The 12,703-nt window shown below is 36.2% G+C and overlaps 1 protein-coding gene across 4 annotated transcripts in view; it reads left to right on the forward strand.

Moving 5' to 3' along the window:
* The window catches only part of LOC149796700 (uncharacterized), a 70,796-nt gene that overhangs the window by 54,207 nt on the left and 3,886 nt on the right, over positions 1 to 12,703 (forward strand). For all 4 annotated transcript variants that reach the window (XM_089961332.1, XM_089961329.1, XM_089961331.1 and 1 more), the window contains one exon: positions 6,832 to 6,972. In XM_089961332.1, coding sequence (XP_089817458.1) covers positions 6,832 to 6,888 — 57 coding nt within the window. In that variant the 3' untranslated portion in view covers positions 6,889 to 6,972. The remainder of the gene's footprint in view (positions 1 to 6,831; positions 6,973 to 12,703) is intronic.

Here is a 12,703-nt window from a genome sequence, read left to right on the forward strand (position 1 = left end):
GTGATTGCCCCTCTCCGATAGAAGAGATCCTTCATTAATGATCTGCTCGATTGGAGAATGGACGTACCTTGGAAAATCGTAGCGACGCCCACGATTCTAAAGCAACTGAGGTCGCCATTATTCTATCCGTGTAAGGATAAACTCCTAACTGATGCCTTGTTCTTGTCGGTGCTTCGATTGTTGAAATGATGGCGATACTTAGACAATTCTCCATTTTTAAGGCATAAATGGGGAAGTGTCAAGTTAACTAAGCCAGGTCACCCTCATTCCCCATCTTTAACTTCTTTTTTATTCCTCTCAAGACAAAAAGTAAGCCCCAATCACAATCAAGGGATACAACTCTATGATTTAAGACACTCTCAGGCGTGAAATAAGAGACTAGATTGGCAGTAATAAGAACCTTTGCAACTTGTATAGTTTCCTCAAATCAAGGCCACGCTTGCATACCTTGTTGCCAAAATTGAATCTCTATGAGTCTATACATGGTTCAACTCGTCTAAGTTGATGCTCCGTCTTCATCTTCGCTGCGACAGTTATCATGCAAGATGTTTGCTTCCTGACATATCTAACATCAGCTTGTAGAATGAGGGAGTACCATGTGCCGTTCGTGTGTTCTAAGTACAATTGTTTCTGTTTTCGATTACTTTGTACTAGTGACGCAACTTAGCTACGTTTCTATATACTGGTTAATGTCTATTGGCAACCAATAAATATATATATACTGGTTAATGTCTATTGGCAACCAATAAATAAATATTTCCTCTCTCTCACTGATTGTTCCGTCGTGGGAGGCAAAGATGCAGTACCATGTATAAACTCTCAGATGCTGAGACCAGGTCTGGCCCTATGATAGGCAGGTCCCAGGGCAGCATGCGGGGGCCAAGGTAGCAAGCTATGAGCACAGGGCCTCGAGCACAAAAGATGCATTGCGGAGTAGCGAGGGCACCATAGCGGTGGTTAAAGACTCTTCTTGTCGCTTAAGTCAGGAAAGCAAGACATAATCCCAAAAAGCTGTCCGCTTGCCTAAGTGGGATAATAAATAGACATACTCCAATATTTTGAATGGATCAAGTGTGACTCATGAAGATTTTGCCTCATGAAATATGAGCGATTTACACAAGGTTGGCCTTCGAGCGTGTTGTCTCAATGCAAGACATGGTGTAGTTAGATGGCGGGAACGCTCATTATGCTTCATTAAAGTTTGTACGTGGGTTATACGCCCTAGCAATGGAGAGATCTGAATCCTCTGTTCACGTCAACCCAGGCATAACCTTACAACTTTCGCTTGATTCGCCCGGGATCCTTTAATATGCATATCCTTCTGTTCCGCAAATCCTCATATTAGAAGTTCATTCATTCCGTGAAGCAATCAGGCTGACATATGAAGAGTTTGGACGCTCAAGCATTCCCTGTTCCTCTTCGCTATTGTCCGGATATTAATGTGATTGGGTAATGTAAACGTTCTTCCCTTCCTCTATATTATATATACATATGGACGGAATAATGTTTTATGTCTTTCAGAGAGGAGACAATACTCCCTAATTTTAATCTGACCGCGTATGCATTGCCAGAGGAATGTAATTTATTAAACTATTTCCTTTTCCAGTACAATATAGATTGCTTGACAACTAATTTGACCGCCTTTGCATTGGTAAGTTATGCAAAGGCCAGGGCAACGGATCCCCGAACAGTTGAGGGTGGAAACTTAAGTAGAGCAAATTGTAATGTGGATTTTCTCGAGTCTGCGCTCTTTCGAATTGCTGATTCGACCCTCAAAAACTCCAGAATTTCTTAGAATAGTAGTGAACTATAATGTTCTTAGTAATAACGGCAATGCATACTGCTAATGTGCTACGCCTGCAAGTATACGTCACTATATTTTGCAACGTGAGGACATAGCCAGATAAATTTATCTGAAAGGATTTTATAATTTCCAGTATTTCACAATTTGAACACTCAGCAGCATAGGTAAGCTATTTATGTTGGGGGAAACGTTGATAAGCTCATAGAGGGTAAAGACGAATATGTGATATTCTGAATACAAGAAGTAGCAACCTTAATTCATACACCTAAAGTATATGTGTAAGTAAATAGGTATCTTACCTTATGGTATGTTGTCGGAAGTATCGGAAGCTACAGAAGAGCTCAACATATGTTTATAGATTAATTAGACTCTGAATATTCTGAGCATATCTGGTAGAACTACAATAACATATCACTTGAGTTCAGAATATTACCGAAAGTAATATGCGTGGAGAAAAGTCTCTAGCTGATAATTGTGTTCTGTTTGTATATCTATACTTGTATGTATTTTAAAGCTGTCAAACAGTGTAATAATATCTGTCAACTATAGAGTATAGTGGTATGTGTAAGTTTAGTATGATAACAGTTGGTAATAGATAGTACTGGAAGTATACTTCCAAGGTCGGGCAATATTCAGCGAAGTCACTGAAAGCACGACTGGAGCGAGACTCGTTAATATGAACTATGTCTATTGTGTCAGTCTGTTTATTACTTGACATTGTATACCCTCCTTCCTCAAGACAACATACTGCTGACTAATCGTCGTGATTTGAAAGATAATATCAGTAGCTTACCAGTAGCAGCATTTATTCCGTAGTATTGACATTGTTAGCTTTGCAAAAAATGGTGAGATTATTATGAGAGGGATATAGATAGACACAGTACACATAGTTCTTATTGAAGAAACTGACGCCAATTGTACAGGGTCGCTTACTGACCCTTTCCCAGCCTCTCGGTATGTTGTGTGCCTGTCTGTTTGTCCGTCTCTCAAGAAACAAAGCAAAGCACACGAGGTCGAAAGCATAATCTGTGGAGGAAAGTCTCAAGTTGTTCGTTGCGTTTATTGAAGCAAAAGAGTTTGTTTAGTGTGAATAAGCCGTAAAACAGAATATACTAGTATTTATCATATATTGCTTTAAGAGCTGTTAAAAATTAATATGGTTCCAGAATTTACATCGCCACAGTGGCGGTACACCTTTGGAACTACTTTCTCTTCCAGTTTATGTAATGTATCTAACTTAACGTACGTTAGTCAAACTTTAATTGTTGTATTCAGGCAAATTTCATGATTTATTATTCTGCCTCTTCTCTCTCTCTCTCTCTCTCTCTCTCTCTCTCTCTCTCTCTGCATATTAAAATTTGTGAAGACTGTAGATACATTTATGTTATCAACGAGACGATGCAATCCAAAACTGTCGAGAATCGAACTCAATCAACAATAAGAAGGATTCAAGTATTAACGTTATAAAAGTGTTTTGCTCATAAATATTGCATATTGACAATTACTGAACTTACCATGACCTGTTTCTATTTGATATTCAGTGACATCCACACAGTCTCGTATACGTGTTAAACTCTACGACAATCGGTATAAGCATTTTAGGGAAAAAGGTGTTTCATTATTACATAGCGATGTTAATTATCATCACACATGTAACCGTATTTGGAACCGATGGAGCAATCGAAACACAATGAGTGTTGATGCGAACCAAAATTAAGTGCTAATCAACATTTGAGTGCAGCGCCTATTACTGAGCTAGACTACAACATTCCAAAAAACCATATAATTCAAGTTTAAATGTAGAAATAAACAAACTAGAAAACCGAAATTCTCCCAAGTAAATTCAGGAACATTAAAATTTTTAATTTATAGCTGTTACGCTCTGATGTCTGAGGGCTACGACTTCTATATGATGTTGTTACATTTTGATACCCCTCTGAAATTATGTTCAGTCTATCAATCCAAGCAAGAAATATATTGACAAAAATAAACATCTCTTCCTTTTCTTATAAAAATGCAGTCCTTAATTTGACAAAAAACACAAAACTGAAGCGTAATATCAGCTAGTTAAATTACAAAAGTCCTTTCTTCTGACATTGTCGTGAATTTCAGACTTATATTTTATCAATATATCTCGAAGAGGACAGCTGCATCGAGAGAGACGACATTTACGGCTCGTGTTATCCGATCTGCACATTGTGCGAATCATGGAAAAGGTACTCTTCCACACAAGGACAAGAGCACAGCTTTTATGCACGAGACGATGGGAAGTATATCTACGTTTAGCTTTATGGTTCTCTAGTTTAATGTTGCGTGCAACAGAGAGATCGAGCCAGATAATTGTGTCGACTATTCTGCCCCCAACACCATGCATATAAATTTTAGAATAACGCCGAATATTAAAATCGGGACGCAATAGATCGTCTATTTCTGATTTCAAATGATGCTGCAAGCTTTTACAGATGGAATGACCCAGTATGAGTGTGACTTAATGTATAACAAAAGAAACGTTAGCAGAATCTGTGGAATGGAAACAAGTTAATGTAAGTAAATACTTAACTTCCAGGACGATTCGACTCGGTCGAAATTCCAGGAAATGAGGAAGGTAACTAACAAAGTGAACCGATAACAATGGAGAAAAAAATCTACAGGTAAAGGAAACAAGTCCGCACCCCAGAAGGAAATTGGCTCAACTGACGCCGCAGTCTCTATAACAGAGAATCCCTCCGCGCGCTGCCGGAGCGAGAACATTGCGATTGGCTGGGCAGAACACGTGATTGAAAGTTTTAAATATACTGGCCCTTGACAGCGCGTTACACGACAAATCTGGCAGGAAATTGTAGACCCAAGCACACATCCCATAAATGTCCTTACGCGAGCGTAAATATATATATATATATATATATATATATATATATATATATATATATATATATATATATATATATATATATATATATATATATATATATATATATATATATCACAATGGCACTCACCTCTTTTGCTAACTTGGATATAGGTATTATCTTGATCATTGTCCCTCAAACGTCTGCCAAACCCAGTGCTAGTGACCATCCGATCTAAAAGACTTTTTCCGACATGTCAATCGACTTTGGTTTCACCTACTTATCTCATTACGTATGATCAATGGCAGGGCTACTAGGATGAGCCTGGCGAGAGTGCTTGTATCATGGTAAATAATGTTGACGAATATGTAGGAAATCTACCTGCAATTCATCCGAGACAGAAATATGAGAATTAATAAGTAATTCTAAGCCAAAAAACTACCTATTTGATTCTACTTAAATTTACGGCTTGTGTTTCATTTTGTTCATGCAAAAACAATTTGTTTGCATTATTAACTTTATCTCTCATATAAATGAGCATGGACGGGCCTTTAAACAAAATCCGGAAGGTTCATTTCGTTGCCGTGTACAAGGATATTTATAGCTCATTGTAAACAGTCCAATACATTTTTGCTTTCTTTCCGCGATAATAAGACTTATAAGCTATTTTGTGTGCATTACACACGACATGCCTGAATTACAATTAGTCAAGCAAACCTTTTCACAACGTAATAGCCTGGAAAACGATCTATGTTTGAGTACACACTAATTATGAGAGGTCGTTATTATTATTTTCATTATTTCTAATTATTATTTTATTATTTCATTTTCTAATTATTATTAAGTTATTTATTGTTGGCCATTGATTTTTGTGGCTTTTGTTTCCGATCGCAGATTTGTTGTTTTTTTTGCCTTTATTTTCCTTCGTTCGAAATATTGGTCGTGCAACTATCGTTTATGACATAGACGTCTTTATTCATTCCATCCCTTTTGGAGGGTGTTTGGAAGGTGAGGGTCATGTGTTCAGTGAATGTCTTTTCATCTTTCTTTGTTTCTGAATGTATAGATATTTTGTATAATTTAATCCGAGTTATGTATTACTTTCGTTCTTGCAAAGAATTTAAAAGTCTTAAGCAATGGTCATATATTGTTGGTCTTGAACTGCTTGTTAAGACAATTTAAAAGAGTGAAGCCCAAAAATATCATATCTGAGTTAGCAGTGCATACAATAACCATGTTAACACGTACTTAGCATAAACGAATTCAGATATACGTTGGTTAATCCCGAATGCAAATAAAACATATTCAAGACAGAAAGGTATTATGGGAATATCACTTTCAATCTCTTGTTAGTTATATAATGTGACAGCAGGCACTTACAAGGCCCTTTATATACGGAAATATTATCAATGAACATTCGAATTCCTCAAGCGATCTGGAGCGTGGCGGGAAAAATATATTTGTATCAACGGGTTCATTCAGTTTGAGTAAAACTGCTGTGTACTATGCAGATCAACAAATACAAACAAAATTTATTTTTTGTATTCATGACGATGCAAACATTTCGTTCATTTTATTAGATACGTCAAACGATAAAACAATTTAACCTCTGCCAACACAAGCGATAGCGCTATTGAAGTTCAGTCATTTTAAATTCTCAACCAAAGTGTTTACGTGTATATATTACAATTCGGATCGGCAGTCAGACGATGAATGATATTTCAATTAATTTGCCAGGTTCGGTCAAGTTTTCAGTTCCACCACTGACTAAGCCTTTAAAATTAAACAAAAAACTACTTTCTATAGAGTTATTGATATAAATACAACGAGTCAGCAAAAGAAGCAGCAAAATGATAAAATATTTTATGTAGACTAAAGCTATTGGCGAGCAGTACATTAAATGCTGAAATATACTGTTGGAGGATGAATAGATATTTCGTACTGTTCATACACAGAAATTAGTAAATAAATGAAGTCAATTAAGCATGCGTTATGCTCCTTTATTAAAGTATAAATGGTTCTAATTGTTGTTGCATCTATTCAACTGAGTATTGTTTCATTCTATTCTTCAACTGAGTGAAATTTAAAACAAACTTTAAGACAATTAGTATTCTTTGTCATCATTACTCACGTACAAAAATCGACTTGTAGGTAATTTTGGAATTAATTCATTTTCAGGGTGCGACAGTGGAACATACGGTCGTGAATGTGCGGAAATATGCGGCAACTGCTTGAAAGGGACAAGTAGTTGTTCAAAGATAGACGGAAAGTGTATAGATGGCTGTGAATGTGGATGGCGTGGAGAAACATGTAAAATTGGTATGTCACATTTCTTTGGCAAATTAAAATAAAAATGCCAAATCAGATAAAATCGTTTGTAAACTATCTTCAGTACAAGTAAATAAAGTTGTGGGAGTATTCTACTATCACAGGATCATCGAATGATGGATTATTAGGTTTAGCTTTCCTTATATAATTCCGAAGTGTTATTTTTATCGTTATTCAGTCTGTAATCTTATCCATCGAATTTGCCAAATGGTACGCACCTAGTATATTTAAAACTGACGTTCCAGTGCATTCAATCAAAATAAAAAGCTGGAATATCAAACACTCAAGAGAATGAATTTCTTCGTGGAGTAAATAAATCGTACTCAATATAAATCCTAAAAATATATCAAGCCGAGCTAAATATACAATATTTATAATAGAAAAATGTCACGATATAAAATAAATGCGGTACAAATGTTATTTTGTGCTTCAAGCTACAGAAACCTTTGCATGAAGAGAAATTTTACAATATTATAATCAAGAATGTGCCTCGGATATACACCGTTCAGTTCTTAATGTAGCATAAGTAAGCTTCACCTCGGATATTAAGGTGTAAATTATCTATTTCGTTAAGAGTTGTATGAAAAACATTACAAATTTTGAAACTTATTCTGGTAATCAATTTCTTAGATCCGTTTGTTTGCAAAGCCAAGGAGGAATAAAACTGCGGCTAATACTTGAATAGCAACAATTGCTCCTAATAGGCGCACGGCCGGTGTTATCGATGTTGTGAAATTCATCGAGTAGAGAAAAAAATTGTTAAACTAGTTCTTTTCGTTTTCGTAAACATAGTTAAGACAGTTCCGACATACTTTTTATTTAATATCTTAATTGATTTATTTGTACACATGTATCTGTAGCATGTAATAGAATTCGCGGGTGTCGTAAAGGTGCAAGTTTTTCACACTATCTTGTCATAAATTATTGCAATGGTATGTGGGTATCAATTGAATCAGTAAAATATGAAGAAAATGTTCAAAGTAATCTATCTTCTTCAAAGTTGAAAACAAGTGAGCTATATATATCTTTGGCTGAAAATAATAATATTATTAGATCTACTATTAGCTAGAGTTTGGCCAGAAAGTACAAGGTCTCAATGTTTTCTCATTCCATTTCATTAACTCTATTTCTAATTAAGATATCCCAAAAGATCAAAATATTTCATATTTCTTTATAACAATGTCCTTCTAGCTCCCTTGAAAAATGGGAAATTTAAACTATTTTGTCTGGCAAAGGCAAAATAACTGTTATATTTATAATATAAAAGCATCGTATTATTTACATACAAAAGGCAATATAGTTCATTCTACTAGATTCGTGTTTGTAAAAGTCATATGCCTTAACTTCAGACCAAAATATTCAGTCAAATTGTTTTTAAAAAATTCGAATAAAATAAACTGCTTTTAGGGAATGAACAACTGACTTAATGGCATGAACATCTAATTCAAGTCATTTACATATAAATAAATGTCAAACTAATTTAGTCTCTTTATTTCAAGCGATGTTTCCGTAATTATGCTAACAAAGTGAACAAATATGTACAAAATTGGAATATTTTTGTAATGGCATGAAAAGCAAACCAGATCACCTATATGTAGAAACAAATATATCTGCACGATTTCATTTGTAGCATTTGTTTAATTTTGCTACAATGACCCTTCTAAAGGACATGTCTTGGAAATAGATGTTTAAAAGTTTGTACAAAATTGAACAATTTATATAATTGCATGAACATTTAATCATCTGTTGTTCGTCCTTCAAATTCAAAGATGCCTATGGCATTACTAACTCATTTAATTTGCGTGAGTACGTGAGTGGCTGATAAGGTTAATAGGTGCTCTGAACTATCCGTGGCTTACACGACAGGAGATGCCGCTTGGGTTTGCTTGCTTAACAGAGGACGTGCTGCAGTTCTTAGAATTACGATGTTGACCCTTCTGCATTGCCTCTGAAATTCTTCTCTATTCAAAGTCTGAAGCTCAAGTATGGAAAAGACTGCGCCAGGTGGAGCGCTCCTGTACCAGATGTTTCCGAGACTCAGGCCAATATTCAAGTGTTTCAAGTATATCTTGAGGGAATCTTTGAAGCGTTCCTTCTGACCACCCATAGATTGCATTCCTTCCTTCAGATCGCCGTGGAAGATATTCTTTGTTAGTCGCTCTTCTGGCATCCTGAAGATGTGACCTTCCAATGTCAACTTTGATCTCATCTGCATAGTGTGGATGCTTGGAATGCTTGACCGTGTAAGATCCTTAGTGTCTGTGACCATGTCCTGCCATAGTATGCTCATCAGTTTCATCAAGCAGCCCATGTAATAAGGTTTCATCTTCTTTGCATTGGGTCTGTACACCATTCAGACTTCGTAAGATTGTGGCAGGGTCAGCAATACAACGACATTGTGCACCTTCAGTATTTATTTAGACTGATGCCTCTGTGCTCCAACACTTTTGCACATTGTCTGACAAAGTCTACACTTGGTTTATCTTTACTGGCGTTTGTTTCATCTTTCATGTAGATTTAATTTTACCCTGTACTGGCGAGATTGGTGGATGTATTCACTGTAATTAATGTTAAGCCTTTTACTGCGTTGAATGGCTTTACGTAAGTGTTCTTGGGTGCAGATTGACTTCATCTATGTGTTCTAGATACTGACTTTGAGATCAAATTATCGCACATTGAAGCAAAATGGTCCATGCCCTGTTACATGTTCGAGTCAGATTTGGCCTTCAAGGAACAGTCATCAACAAATAGGAGGTCATGAACAGTCATTTGTAATTTAGTCTTCGCCTGTAGCTTCCTCAAATTGAAGTTCTTGCCGCTAAGCTGCTATTTCATGTTAATCCCAGTGTCAAGGTCAAGGGTGTATGCATACGCCTGACAGAGAACATCCTACTGAATAGGTTCAGAGCTAACACACACCTTTGCTTGACTCCATTGATGAGCATGTGATATGGAATTGCCGAACCATCATGATGAAGTTTTATGTACAAGCAAATTGCTGTCTGTGAGAAATGTTTTTGTAAGGTCGATGAATGTTGTGTACATGTTTCGTTCTATTCCTCACTTTTCTCTTGGAGTTGACAAGCTGCAAACACCATGTATGTTTATGCGGCCCTTTGTCCTTTCCTGAAGCTACACTGACTGGCAGAAACCTTTCATCAATGTAATGCACAGGGCAATTCAGCAGACCTCCTTTGTTTATTGTTTGACGCCTATTGAAAACAAGGCGATGTCCCGATGGTTGTCGTAAGATTGCCTGTTGCATTTTACGCTGGTAAAAATGGACAATGGTGCATCATTATATACCTCTGGTATAATTCCCCAAGTCCACATTGACTACAAGAGCTCGGTCAGCCTCGTCGCTATGTGCGAAACTCATCATTGAAGACTTCTGCTAGTATTGCATCTGCACCAAGTGCTCTGACAGAAGATCAATTGCGTTTAAAGTTTCAGTCGTGTTGGATTATCAGCAAACGAGATTCATTTCCACCTGGAGCAGTCAACCAATTATCTACGCATACAGAGATATATGATTGTTCATTGAGAGGGTTCTTGTAGTGTTCTGCCTATCTTTGAATGTATTGTTGTTTTGTCGGTTAACAGTATGTCCCTCTCAGCACTCTGTATTGGAGAGTTTATTCATCTCTGTGGCCCGTAGATTATATTCAAAAGCGACAGATACATTCTTCATGTCATTTCGGTATTCATTCGGTTTAATCCCACCTTTCTTATTGCTTAGTCTTCATTCCTACAACCTCTGAATTTGCATTAGACAGTCATCCTGACTTTGGTGAAGGCTATATTATTAGGAAGTGTCTGTATGGCAACATTGTTCTCATAAAAACGGTCTTGATATTCACATGTAGTGGGAGAGTTGTGGGTGGAACTAAGTACATATAATCTTCAAAGGATGTCCAGTTGCATTGGCGCATTTCTTTTATCCAGACAGTGGGATCTCATTTGAATTATTCTGTCATTCATTCCCTTTTGGTAGATTTGTGAATGTGCTATAACTGTAAATTTATAGCACACCCGGCAGCTTCACGTCGCTCTTCCTTACCCAGCTACTCCAGAAGGGGATTTTCATTAATTACAATAGCCCAAACTGACCAAGAGGATACACTTTTAATTAGGTGAATTGAAATGGCAGATATTACAACAAACACAAAGATATTACCATCTATATGTACAGTATACGAAATAGATAGCAAGATAGGAATTAGCTATGCATGCAGATACATTACAACAAACATAACGAACATATTTCTTCACAAAGTATCTCCGTAGGGAGAAAGAGATATATACGTATTAAGAGTAATATTGTGAAGATAAAATCAGATGTGAAATTCAAAACTGCATTCAAACGTCAGTTAATAACATGTCCAAGATAACTGAATATACAACTCAGTGTATATGCTTAAAATCTTTATCAATGTGCGCAGCTAAATTATTTAAAATTCTCGTATTCTAGGTTCTTGTAAGATCTAGAAAGTCAACCACATAAGTTCTTTTTCTCAAATAGTTATGTCTATATTTCGCCCTTAAATCTTTACACAATACGCGTTCAGGAACAAAATGATATTCCTCTTCAAGGAGTATACACTCAGAACAAACTATGTAATGATATGATTTATGCTGACTCACCCATACAAAGGCTTCATCTTCAAGTATGTGAGAGGAAAATACATTGACTAAAATATACTATCTTTGTTACTTCTGTGAAATGTTTTGCCGGCTAGATTAAACAGTGCTTTGCTTTATTAATGCCGTTTTTACATGGCTCTATTGCTTTGCGTATGTTGACATTTGCGCTATCAATTTAAATATGGTATTGACCAGAACTAGATTCTTTATTTAATGATATTACCCATGCCTTATAATTGTGTGAGATCCACAATGAAACTGAATTATGCGTGAAGGTTTATTGTTTTGTATAATCTGTACTAGAATTATAATTTTAAGAAACTGTATTGTTGATAATTTTCAGTTCAATCAAGACTATTTTTTACCTCAGGGCTAGGTAATTGGTAACAACACTTATCCATTTGAAGTTATATATCTGAACTATTGGAGCATGATGGTAGTTTACGGTTTGTTCCAGTAAAGTGTTTGCTCTACTTTGAATTGAGCTTTACACATTCACTATTTGGGATGATGTAATATTTTATGAAGTCAAGGCAAACGACGTATCTTTGAACACATATAATTTAGAAATACACCCTTTCCCTCAGCCATTGTGTTCTTGATCACAAGTTTGTGTAATTTGGAAACGATGTCACAAAACGGCACTATTTTTGATCAAGCTTTCATTTATGTTATCTTACTGGAGTATCAACAGGGGTTTGAAAACGTGGTCATATCGGCAACCTCCTTTTATGAGTGGAGTTACAATACATCAAAAGGACAGATGGGATTGAATGATGGTTCCATAGTATATTGTCGTCGCTTAGTAAAGTGGCAAAATAATATATTATTCAAATAAAAAGTAAAAGTAAATTCTCCTTTTCTAATTGTTCTGATAAATGAAATCATAAAGAGGGTGACATAAATATACACTCCTATCTGTTGTTTTTGTTGTTGTTGTTATAGGGCTTAACGCTATTTTTCAGCACACGATAGGCTATACATGGCGGCCAGTATTAATGGTGGAGGAAGAACCCGGGAAAACCCCTGTAAGAACCACCGACCCACGAGAAGCTACTGGTAAGCTTTCTCACATACC

This window comes from Sinohyriopsis cumingii, chromosome 6 (genome assembly GCF_028554795.1).
Source record: "Sinohyriopsis cumingii isolate HCF-2022 chromosome 6, ASM2855479v2, whole genome shotgun sequence".
NCBI lineage: Eukaryota > Metazoa > Mollusca > Bivalvia > Unionida > Unionidae > Sinohyriopsis > Sinohyriopsis cumingii.